The sequence below is a fragment of the Debaryomyces hansenii genome (genome assembly GCF_000006445.2).
Source record: "Debaryomyces hansenii CBS767 chromosome F complete sequence".
NCBI classification, from domain to species: domain Eukaryota; kingdom Fungi; phylum Ascomycota; class Pichiomycetes; order Serinales; family Debaryomycetaceae; genus Debaryomyces; species Debaryomyces hansenii.
The window spans coordinates 2,038,848-2,051,547 of NC_006048.2; the positions used below are offsets into that span (position 1 = coordinate 2,038,848).

Genomic DNA, 12,700 nt, shown 5'->3' on the forward strand with positions numbered 1-12,700 from the left:
TGAATTTTACCAACAATTTATTAGAAACGGGTACTTTGTCCAATTTATATTATCACCTTGCCCGGGTATATTTATGTTGTTGCAACTACAAAACCGCTAACAATACAAGCCTTGGTTAGTACATTTTCAGGATGTAACATCACTAGTAGTATTTGTTCGACTGTTACATTGATTCAACCGTTTTTGTGTAATATTTTTTCTGGTTACATTATGTCGTTCAACTTCATTCAATGTCGTTCGAAATATCTCTTGCTACGTCCCATAGTACATTATCTACGACATGTAGGTTAATGTAACGGGAATACGAAGGTTTTTGAAGGCCTAGAATGTGTCATTACATTCATATTCATGTAACTAGATACTATATTTAACGTAACGTTAAACGAGAAAGAATTGGATAAAATTGTGTGGTCGAGTGTGGTGCAACCATTCTGAATGCGGCAATAAAACAAGCCGAAATGGATTGGATAATTGTAATCGTTGATGAATACGACGTGTAGGTGTTGTAGACTGGATTATACTTCTGGTGACTTTAATGGTGAAACTATGGTGTAGAAACTGTATTCGGGTACGATGTGATCAGGGAGTGGTATGTGTAGTGTTGTGGCCGTGCCGTTATGTTTTGGTACGATAGGGTTCGGTTGAGAAGCCGGTTGCAGGGAAATTTTTGGAACAATAGGGGAATTGTGATACTGTAACCCACGGCTACTATTGGGGTGCCATATTCAAGATTTCTGTGCCTGTCTTGCAATGGGCACTGAATTTGCATCTACCGATCGAGAGTAGAAAGTCTAAAATTAAATAAATGAGTTGGCATTAAATATATAGAGAGAATTACTTAGGATCTAAGTTATCTAATTCGATTGACTCGTCTTCGGGTGGAGTTTTGTTACCACTGATCTTGTTCAAGTTATGTCCATGGGTTTCGGGTTCGTCAAGTAAGAACTCTTTTAGTTTTTGTTTGGCCAATACAATCGATTCATCGATCATCCTTTGTGCCACTATGCTAGCTGGTTTCAATAAATTCAAATGGTACATCACGTATGCACCAGCTCCTAATAGTAATGCCAACGTGAAAAATAATGGATTGCGAATAATGGCCATAAATTCGTTCCATCCTAAAACCAAAATAACCAAATATATGTAGTAAGGAATCTGGGTAACGTTTTGAATAATAGACCTCTTTGTCTCGACAAATTTGGCGTTAATTTCTTTCTTAAATTTAGCTAATATAGCGGCCTTATCAGATTCTGATAAGATTTCAGCAAAGCATGGATTTTCTTCTTCTTCGTCTTCACTATCAGTATCAATACTGATCTGTTGGTCATCAGCAGTAACCACTGAAGCACCTCCGTATTGGTTTCTCAAGCGCTTATCAAAAATATCATAATCTGGCAAAATTTCAGTTCCATCACTCAATTTAGCAATAGTTAACACTGGTAAGATATCCATTGCATAAGATTTGGATTCATTGAAGCTATTGTCTAACTCGTGACCATTTTGATATAATCTTGGTAATCCATTTTCATCATATCTAAATTTATCGTCAAATCTGTCCTTCAACAGGTTTAATACGTTATCTTTTGAAATATACTTATGAATCAATTCATGGAAACTAACCCATGATTTATACTTAAACTTATTTATTGCACCAATATTTGATTGCAATGAAGTTCCTAAACCAAAGTCATATTCACCAGCACCAACTTCATATTTAGATACCGTACTATCTACGTACAGTTTAAACTTTTCCAAAATATTATCCCAAGTATCACTTTTTGGATCATTCAACTCCTCAACGATAACCTTACCTAAACCATTATTTAGTTTTTTCAACGATTTAGTTATAATCGAATTGAGTTCAACGATTTGTTGTTTAGAAACCATTTGCTCCAATTTTAATTGTAATCCTTTTACGTGATTATCGTATTCCAAGTCACCATTCAAAGAAATCAATGCTATATTTTGAGAAAATTCTTGAAAGATAGATTCTTGCAAATTGGTAATACCCTCATGGAATGTATTACCTTGTAATTTTTTCTTTCCGAAAGATACCGTATCAGTAAATGATTTGGTGTATTTATCCACTAAGTCTTTGACATAAATCTCGAAAAGCTCGCTAAATTTATTATTAATCTTCAATGATAAGGCAGCTCGTTTTTGTTCATAAACGGATTGGTTGTACTTGGAGGCCGCCAATTCAAAATTTTCGAGTGTAGCGTTTCTCATTTGCATAAAGGATAACCCCAACTCACTATAATCAATACTAGTCTCAGTATCCGAGGACTTTGAAGGGGCATCTGCCAATAAATGTTCATTAAATCCTAAAACGAATTCGTCATACACAAGATTCAAAATTTCGTCACACTTGAATTTTGCTACCAAGATCTGTTGAGTAGGCAAATCTAAATCTTTATTATTGTCAATCTGGTTCCAACAGCTTTCTGCATACATAGTCCAACCATCAACTGGTATATTGTGGTGATAATTCTTCTTGAATAAGTAACCACTATCATGCATATCAATAATTTTATTTCCCAAGAGTTTTATATCATCGGTGAACTTTTCTGGTTGTAAAACTTTATGGCCTAGGGTATGGAACGCAATGTCGAAAAAATCTTGAAATTGTAAGTGAGACAATTCTGGTGGAATGTTTAAACTATCCCACATTGCAACCAAATCTTGGGTTAATGTGGCAGCCAAATTCTCCAATGGAGTCACTCCGATATGATCTCTAATGACAAATAGCAACAACACCTTGTGATCATTTTTGTCCAACTTCGACTTACCGAACAACGAGAGGTTGACTTCAAACACAGTTTTCAACAACCCCATATTCGCTCCCTGATACAACCCAACTTGGGTCTCCCATATATTGATAATCAAGATTTCAGACGTGGATAACGCAAACAACGCTGCTTTTCTCTCGAAATCCTGGTCCTCACCTCTTTCCCTACCATCTGTACCTTCGACGTCCATAACAAATATATTTTCTTCCAGCTTAGACCCATTTGTTAAAGTTGAAGATACCAATGGAGAATGAGCCATCCAGATACCCTTGGTAGTCTGCTGACGCTTTGATTCATCCATAACGTCAAAATTGGTATTGAATAGGTGATTCAACAAAGTTGATTTACCAGTTGATTGCGATCCAAAAACTGAAATAATATGATAATTATTGCCGATATCAGATGAGCTGGTAGACTTCTCGATATAATTTAAGATACTTTCATTGAATTGCTTATTTTCATTAATCATCTGAATGGCATTCTCTGAATTCTGTTCAACAGGAACAAATGACGATGAAGACGATCCAACTGATTGATTTTCATCATTAACGAAATCAGATGGCGAAAGAGATTTGTGGCCGGTAGACATGATTGTAGATTACTTCCAATTATACTATACGTTTATCCGAAGCTATATTCAATGATTCTGAACTAATATCACTATTAAGATTTGAACACCTGGGGAAATGGTCCAAAATTATGATGCACGTGAATTCTATTAAAGAATCTATCTACTACTATTTACAATTACATGAAATTAAATTCATTGGATATACTAGCCAATCTTGACTTGATTACCCTTTTCATACCAAGATAACTCATATCAAATACCCCTCTTCCTTGAGTGATTGATCTCAAACGAGATAAATAGCCAATCATTTCTCTCAAAGGTGTTTCTGCAACTATCACCTTTTTATTTCTCAATTCAACCTGAAGATTATTTGTATTCTTCATGGTGTAGTCAGGAGGTACGTAGACCCTTTCTGACTCTTCGTTAGCCCAGTTCAATGCGTCCATATTTTCGGATTCGTCATCGATCGAGGTAATGGTAGCCTGACATCTATGAGTTAAGTCGTGAACAACCTCACCTAACGAGTCAGAATTAATATACACTTTTGTTTGCATAATAGGTTCTAAGAGGCTGAATAAGTCCTTTTCTGATTCCCCAAGATCCTTTATATTCTTAGTAACTGCCCGTCTGCTAATATCCAATAATGAGGACGAATTGTAGTCTTTCGAATCAACCGGGAAATGCCAGTTTTTGATCCGGATGACAGTGGAATGCAAAGCAAAACCAAATACAGGCCCACCTAATTGTAACGCAGTGATACATCCGTGGACCAAGCTTTCTTGAAGATCTTCCAAAGAATGGTCAGATTTCCAACGCCTTTCATCAATGGCAGTTTGCATATATTCAGGCGTAGCCGAAGGTTCCAAAATAACAATATTATTTTCATGCTCTAACACTATTGCACCATCTTCATCAGCAAAACTAGACTCTTCAGCCAATCCTTCGAAAGAATCCATAGAAATTTCTATTGAAACACACCCATTGTCTCCAGTAGATTGTGTGACCAGTTTATAGTTTGGTTTCCCTAATGTTTCTTTGTAAGAGACTGCAACATCTCTTAATCTAGCATTAGCTTTCATATCAGTAACCAACCGTTCTTTGATAATTTCTAAATGTAATTCTCCCATTCCACTCAAAATTATTTGACCAAGATCTTCATCAACGCTCACCTTTAAGGAGGGATCCTCTCTTAATAATATCTGTATACAACTATTCAAATGTCTCGTGTCACCTGCAGTCAATGGTTCTATTGATGAATTAAATAGTGGTGGCGGAATTTCAATTGGTAACATTTTCAAACTGGATTCCAAATCATTAAACGGTTTATTTACTGGGCCATGAGAAACTATCGTATCACCGGTAACGATATCATCATCGGTACCGGAAATAACACCTATATTACCTGCACTAATCAGCGGTACGACTTCCGGTTCATCACCATGCATCAATAGCAACTTTCTAAGGTTAAGTTTCTTACCAGTTCGAGTATTCATGATAGTTGTATTGGAAGTCAACTTACCACTGTAAACCCTGAAGAAGGTCATAACACCACGAGTGGGATGGGTGATAACTTTGAAAGCTAATGCGGTAGTTAAATTTGGATTCTTGTTAATAACTAAACCATGCTTTGGATCCATAGATAAAGGAACATCAGTGGGCTCCGAGGTTACTTTCTTCTTACGATTTTTGCCTTTCATCTTAGCTAAGGCTTTTGGAGCGTTAGAACTGATGTCAGGAACTTTAGTTTCCAATGGAGAAGGTAAAAAGTTCACAACTGCGTCCATGAGAGGTTGCACACCTATATTCCTGAAGGATGAACCACAAAATACTGGAGTAACATAATTAGCGAGCGTACCCCTTTTGATAGCAGAATTTAACACAGCTACAGGGATTTTCATATAATCTTCATCGTTCTCTAAAAATGAATCTATAATAGTTTCGTCAAATTCACCCAACGTTTCAACCATTGATTCACGACTCTTACTAACCATCTCGTACAATTCTGGGTATTTATCCATTTCTTTTTCTAAGTCAGTGACACTAATATCAGTCCCATTTGCATTTGAATCAGAATTCCACTTTAAAAGCTTTTTATTTAATACATCTAGAACACCTTTGAAGATGGGCACATCATTTACAGGAGTCTCCCAGTATGGGATATTACATAAAACCACCCGAGTTTGCAACTTCTGGATAATTTCTTTCACTGTTCTACTAAATCCTGCACCATCCCTATCCATCTTATTGACATAGGCAATCTTTGGAATCCCTAATGCTTGTGCTTGCTTCCAAACCTTCTCAGTCTGTGCCTCGACTCCTGCAACAGCATCTAATATAGTCACACAACTATCCAAAACTCTCAAAGACCTTGTGACTTCAAATGTAAAATCCGCATGCCCTGGAGTATCTATTATGTTAATTTTGTTCTTATTCCAAGGAATTGTAATGGCTGCCAGCTGGATTGTGATACCACGTTCCCTTTCAGATGGTAAATAATCGGTCACCGTATCTCCTTCGTCCACATTTCCAATCCGACGAGTTTTCCCACTATAGAAAAGCATTCTTTCAGTTGTTGTTGTCTTCCCTGCATCAATATGGGCAATAATACCTATATTTCTGGTACGATCTGGAGGGACTGAATTTAAGCGACTTTCGCTCAAAAGGGCTCTCGACAGATGTATCCCTCTCTTGTAGCAGATAGTATCTAATACTGAAGCGTATCGGAACACTCTTCTGACTATGGGGCCGGTGTTGGTCATAGAAAACGTACTAATGTCGAGATAATGGAGTTCGTATACCTCCAAGTTAACTTCTTTCAATGGATCAAATAATGTCGCACATGGAAATGTCTGTCGACCAAAAAAACTCCTAGTTTTCCAACCAAAGATACAACAGGACAGACTAGTTTCCACAGCTCAATTGATGGAAGCAGGTTCAGACTAATCTACATCAATATCGTGAGCTCATATAAAATCCAATTTATTTGTTCCTTTCGTTCCTAGGATGAGGCCACATATGTCACAATCTGGTCTGTGATTCGGGAAAATTAATTATTATTGGCATTATTAAGACCCTTTCTTTAACGAAACATATAATTCAACAGTATTAGGAACATCCTATAGCCCAAATTATTCGGTATTCCTTCGAATAAACATAATGTCGCTGGCGTTCCCATAACTCCTTTTATGTAACCATTTTTTTAAAATTACTTGCAAGAGGGCATGTGGTCTAGTGGTATGATTCTCGCTTAGGGTGCGGGAGGTCCTGGGTTCAATTCCCAGCTTGCCCCTTTTGTACTGTTTTTTTTATTTTTAATATGCTCTTCTCTTTTTCAACTGTACCTTTTTGTTAAGGCTTCGACATCCGTCTCTACTGCAGGTCGAAGCGCAAATGGCACTTGTCGTATGAGTAATCAGTCAATTATTTGTACTATTATTATATTTCCCATATATCCTTTTTCGTACCAAACTTACGCTAAATCTAATTCGTACTACATACTTTATCCGGTTGGCTACATGGACTATTCAATGTAGTCTAAGATATGTAACTCAAGCACATCAGAAATGACAGGATGATGTCTGTATGGTTGTTGTAAACCCTATAAACGGCGTTCTATAATTTCGCACCGGTAGCTGAATCGGTCCGGTAAAAAAAATCAAAAGTCAATTGTGCATTATCTGCATTGTAATGACTAATGACTATAATAATGTTCTGATATAAAGTGCCTTATTAAAGAAGTAAATCCTCAAATTAGCATTAGCCGCTTGGAGAATTTGGAGATATGAACATGGAAGAAGGACTGACTGAGTCGTTAAAGAACGACAAAATCAACCAACAACATTCGATGAGTCAAGACGAAAGCGAGCCAAATGTGGAGAGTCTTAGTACAAACTCGGAAAAAAATATGATACCTTCAGACTTGGAAAAGGATAAACCGTTGACAGATGAGAACGAGTTTCAATATGATGTTGGGTATGCTTGGGTAATAGTGTTTGGGGTATTTTTGCTTAATTTTTCAACCTGGGGTATGAACTCAGGATTTGCGATTTATTTTTCGTACTATTTGAATAACGATACGTTCGAGGGAGCATCAAAGTTAGATTATAGTGCTATAGGAGGGATAGCATTTGGAGGGGGGTTGCTATTTTCACCATTTATCAACTATTTACAAGGTCGGATCGGAACCAGACCTCTAATCATGCTCGGTAATTGCTTGCAGTTTATGGGCCTAATGATGGCGAGTTTTTCAGTAAGCCGCTGGCAATTATACATGACACAAGGGGTCATAAATAGTTTTGGGTTAGCTTGCATCTCTCTCCCCGGAATAACGTTACTTCCTCAATATTTCAAAAAGAGAAGGACCTTGCTGGGAGGTTTGGCGACAGCAGGATCCGGGGTTGGTGGTATTGTGTTCAACCTTGGTATGCAAAAGGTCATTCAGACTAGAGATGTTTTCTGGGCCCTCAGATGTCAGAGTATTATAGCATTCGGTTTGGTATGGATTGCCGTAGCAATTCTTAGATCTCGTTCCAAAAATGCTAAGATTGAGTTCACCATCATCGACATGCAATGTTTGAGGTGTACGGGGTTCTGGTTTTTCGTCTTATATGTGATAACATGTATGTTTGCATATGTGGTCGTATTGTATACTTTGGTTAACTTTACTACATCATTAGGCTACAGCGAATATGAAGGGTCTATTGTGTCTGCAATGGTTCAATTGGGTTCTTGTATAGGAAGACCCTTAGTTGGTCTCACTGCTGACAAAATTGGTTCCATCACTATGGCACTTATCGCATATACCTTATGCGCAATATTTGCTTTGGCAATGTGGATTCCTGCCAGGAACTACGCAACCATTATCGTATTTGCCTTAATCATGGGTTCTTTAATGGGTTCTATATACGGTACCGTCGCACCTTCTATTGCAAGGCTTGTTGGCATGAATAAGCTAAATGTCACTTTCTGCATGTTGTGGATGTTCTTAGGCGGTGCCGGGATTGCATCTCCTGTTATAGGAGTGTCGTTGAAAACCGGAGGTGGGGGTTTTGTCGATGCTACACAATATGTCTACTGTTCTGTGTTTGCTGGTGTATCGTTTGCGGTATGTGCCTTATCATTATTATTATTAAGAGGTTACGTTTTGGGCCGTGATACTTTGGTTGACGCTGAATCTGATTCGGATTACGGTGGACATTTATCAGTAAGAGTTCCTTTAGGTCTTGCTTTAAGAAGTTGTTTCAAATGGACCCCTAGAAGGGCTTGAATTTAATATACATAGTTGTAGATTATACCATAGATCTAAGACATACTAATTGCATATGATACATGATAAACATAATATACATATATACGTAACATACATAATATACATGATACACATAATCTAAATATTCATTTCATCTGCACTTTTTTGATAGCGAAGCGGTGAGCATAAATGTTACAAAAAAAATTCAAATATGAAAATACGAACAGTGTTTGTTTATATAGAATTAATAGGTACTAAATAAATGGAGGAGGCATCTAGTACACGTATACCACCGAGTTATAATGCAAGTTATAATGCAGATAAAATACCGACTGTATCAGAACATATAATAGATCCTGATATACTACCGGGCGAAGAAACGAAATCATCAAATTTAAGTAACGAGACTATACATTCACCTGTCACATCTATACATGCATCACCAATTAAGAAGATAAAGTTAGAAGAACCAGTCAAGAACTATGCAACTAATTCTACTCAATCGCCTAATCGTTCAATAGTAAAGAAAAATAGACTTGTTATCGTATATGATAAACCTCGGTATACGCATATGAAGATGCTTTTAGAAGGGCTTCAAAATATTAAAAATGAGAATATTTATATAATTGAGCTTAATTCAATTGATAGTTTGGATTCAGATACTAGGTTTTCAAGTGTCCTGTACGACTATTTAAATATTTGTGTGGAATATAATGATGAATTTGAAAATAATATGAAAAAGCTAATTGACTTTATCGAGCATGATGCGACTCGAATGCAGAGTATGTCTGAAATAGCATATCATTTCCATTTTGATTCTCATAAGAAGTGGGAAGACTACCAAGAGTATGAAAGGCAAGAATATCTGAGGTTTCTTGCGGTATTGAATAAGGTAGCTGGGGACCAAGTAACACAATGCTCGGTGATTAATAAGTATGAAATAAACACGATATATCTTACTGAAAGGAATGATTTAGCGAAGTTGGGTCAAGAGATTCAAGAAGATATACAAAATTGGAAAAACTTGAAAGTATTTGATTACGGTGAAAACTGTATTCGTTTCTTCCCTGGAGTCAAATTTCCTGATTCCTTAGAGATACTAAATATTGGTGGTGGATATTCGTTAGAAACGTTGGCAGGGTTTAAAATGCCACCTAACTTAAAAGTTCTTGTGGCCTGCAATGGTTCTATTTCAAGCATAGACAACGTCAGCTTCCCATCATCGCTTGAAAAATTACAACTAGTCGAAAATAAAATATATTTCTTGAATTATGTTGAATTTCCTCCGAGGTTAGAGACTTTAGATGTATCTCAAAATAGAATAGATAGTTTGCGAGGAGTAAATTTTCCCAGAAACTTGAAATATTTATCATTATCCCAAAACCCAATAGAATGTATTAAAGGGGCTAAGTTCCCAGAAAGCTTAGAATATTTGGATCTTTCTTGCATACCTAATGAATCCATGACTGGTGTGAAATTTCCGGATCTGCTACACTCCTTGAATATACAGCAATCTATGACTAACACAAGAGGCTTGAAGTTACCAGCTTTTCTAAAGGAAGTCAATTTGGGATTTAATGGAGTTAATAGTATAAACCCTTTGAAATTACCAAATAGTATTGAGAGTTTGTATTTGGGAAATAATAATATTAAGACACTTAACAAAGTACAATTTCCTATGGCATTAAAAAAATTATATCTTGGTAACAACTTAGTGACTACATTGAAGAATGTGCAGTTTCCACCCGGGTTGGAGTTGCTTGATATTGAAATGGATCCTGATATTGATGAAAATGATAAGCGTATAACTACATTGAAGGACGTAATCTTTCCTCCTGAGTTAAAAGTTTTAAGATTAGGGTACCATTCTATAAAAAGTGTTGAGTCAATAGAGTTTCCATATTCATTAACATCTTTGAGCTTGGCATATAATGAACTAAAAATTATACGAAATGTCAAATTTGGGAACAATTTAAGAACATTAGACTTGAGCGGGAACCAAGAGTTGACAAATATCGACCACGTATTGATCCCCGAATCCGTGACAGACTTACGAATTCCCTCTCTGCTTGTAACAAATTTGCCGGCATATATAGTAGAAAGGGCAAATAGAAAACAGTTGGTTATTAGTAAGTCATTGCCTTTCAGTACTTGAAATCTACTGCATAAATACTACTTCAAAAGATTTCGTATAATGATACATAATATGAATAAATTTATATATAGGAAAAGAATAGTGGTAAAATGACAAGTAATTAGTTAAAGGCGAGAAATGAGGAATTAAATGCTAGCATTAACTTAGTCTTCTTCCTCTTCGTCGGATGATTCTTTATCTTCAGCTTCTTTTCTTTCTAATAATGCTTGTAATTCAGCATCTTCAGTAGCAGTGACTGCCTTTGGAGACATAGTAACCTTACAAATACCACCAGAGTTTTCAATACTTTCAGATACTTTTTCAATGGCTTTTTCTAATAAAGCAATACCTTGATTCTTATCCAACGCTTGCACAGAAATGACGTATAATGGAGCAGCCACCAATTTAGCCTTAACAGCCATTTGCTCGGTAGAAATCTCTTCAGCAGCGGTCAATGCCTTCTTAATAGCGTCAATCCCTTCGTAACTGAAACAAGAAACTTCAACATCAGCTCTTATCTTGATAGCTTGAGGAGTCAATCTTCTTGAAATGTATAACTTTAATTCTTCCAACACATCTGGAGATGGAGCTTCAATATCGTCGAAAATAGTAGGGTCAGTGATGGATAATTTTAACGCATCGTACGCGTGGCCGTATCTTCTACTTAATGGCCACCCGATCGATTGGTATAATGTCTCTAACGAAATGGTGAATTTTTCAGCACAGTGTCTTAAAATAGAATGAACAGCCTTCGATTTGTTGTACCTTTCGTCACACTTGACGATATCTTCGGCTGAAACTCTTCTCTTCGATAAATCAATATAACCCTTTTCTTTGTCAACTCTCAACACAACAGCAACTTCGTTCTTACCTACACGAATTAACTTTTGGATCGAACGAATACGTCTTCTGGACAATTCTGATAACAATACCATCCCCTCAATATTATCATATTCTAACAATTTAACGTAGGCACCCATTTCGGCGATCTCTTGGACGTTAACCATTACCACTTCATCCACTTCGGGATACTTGTTCTCATAAAATCTGCAGTGCGACGAACTCATATTAATATCTGTTATTATTTACTGCTAACAATATGATTTAGTCTCTTATTCTATTGAATGCTATCAATCCGTCTCGAGATGTATGAAGAATATTTCACTTTTTTTCACTTTCAATTTTTTTTAGCTGATTACGTAATGTGACTCAATTTTGGATTTTTGGCTCGAGTGATTTTGTGTCACTTTGTCCCATTTGCTACAACCACAAACGATTTTGCAATCATTACTATAATACTATTAGTGGTATCTAATGGTGGCCTAAAAGAGTTGATTATTCGGAAGTATTATAGAGAAGGATAATATGAGCACTTATATTAAAAATTATTCAATGAAACAGAATAAGAATATCGAGGAACACAATTTGAAGAAAAATGACCATATAATCTATAAAGATGCAAATTTTTCGATTAATTCACGATACCAGATCCAAAGCATTCTTGGAAAAGGATCGTATGGAACAGTCTGCTCGGCTATAGATACCAAATCATCGAACGGAGAAGAAACATTGCAATTGGCAATAAAGAAGGTATCTAGCATATTCAAGAGAGAGGTGTTGATGAAACGGGCTGTGAGGGAATTGAAGCTCATGAGACACTTTAAGGGCCATAGAAATGTAATTATATACCTTTTTTACGATACAGACAGGAGTGATATTAACATAGAGATAGATTGTGAACTTAATTGATTTGGATTTGGTGTCCACGGCGCCATACGATGGGCTTTATTGCATTCAGGAATTGGCAGACTACGATTTGGCGAGAGTTATTTACTCATCGATCCAGTTTTCGGAATTTCATATCCAGAATTTCGTTTACCAGATATTGTGTGGGTTGAAGTACATACATACTGCCGATGTCATTCACCGTGATTTGAAACCAGGAAACATTTTGGTGA

At 36.5% G+C, this 12,700-nt stretch overlaps 5 protein-coding genes and 1 non-coding gene across 6 annotated transcripts; 3 read left to right on the forward strand and 3 right to left on the reverse strand. All coding sequences in view use genetic code 12, as the record gives it.

Annotated features, from left to right (window-relative positions):
• Positions 1 to 834: 834 nt before the first annotated feature.
• On the reverse strand, positions 835 to 3,378 carry DEHA2F24640g (DEHA2F24640p; the record flags this gene model as incomplete). The annotated part of the gene is made up of 1 exon (XM_461412.1): positions 835 to 3,378. One exon carries the CDS (start codon positions 3,376 to 3,378, stop codon positions 835 to 837), a length of 2,544 nt encoding a protein of 847 aa, XP_461412.2.
• A 158-nt stretch (positions 3,379 to 3,536) lies between these two features.
• DEHA2F24662g (DEHA2F24662p) lies at positions 3,537 to 6,119 on the reverse strand (the record flags this gene model as incomplete). The annotated part of the gene is made up of 1 exon (XM_002770849.1): positions 3,537 to 6,119. One exon carries the CDS (start codon positions 6,117 to 6,119, stop codon positions 3,537 to 3,539), a length of 2,583 nt encoding a protein of 860 aa, XP_002770895.1.
• A 433-nt stretch (positions 6,120 to 6,552) lies between these two features.
• Positions 6,553 to 6,624, forward strand: DEHA2F24684r. The gene has a single exon. It is a non-coding gene; the product is annotated as a tRNA-Pro (tRNA).
• Positions 6,625 to 7,141: 517 nt separating this feature from the next.
• On the forward strand, positions 7,142 to 8,626 carry DEHA2F24706g (DEHA2F24706p; the record flags this gene model as incomplete). The annotated part of the gene is made up of 1 exon (XM_002770850.1): positions 7,142 to 8,626. The coding sequence occupies one exon, from the start codon at positions 7,142 to 7,144 to the stop codon at positions 8,624 to 8,626; it is 1,485 nt and encodes a 494-aa protein (XP_002770896.1).
• A 244-nt stretch (positions 8,627 to 8,870) lies between these two features.
• DEHA2F24728g (DEHA2F24728p) lies at positions 8,871 to 10,763 on the forward strand (the record flags this gene model as incomplete). The annotated part of the gene is made up of 1 exon (XM_461414.1): positions 8,871 to 10,763. One exon carries the CDS (start codon positions 8,871 to 8,873, stop codon positions 10,761 to 10,763), a length of 1,893 nt encoding a protein of 630 aa, XP_461414.2.
• A 143-nt stretch (positions 10,764 to 10,906) lies between these two features.
• DEHA2F24750g (DEHA2F24750p) lies at positions 10,907 to 11,809 on the reverse strand (the record flags this gene model as incomplete). Its single annotated transcript, XM_461415.1, has 1 exon — positions 10,907 to 11,809. The coding sequence occupies one exon, from the start codon at positions 11,807 to 11,809 to the stop codon at positions 10,907 to 10,909; it is 903 nt and encodes a 300-aa protein (XP_461415.1).
• Positions 11,810 to 12,700: the final 891 nt, after the last annotated feature.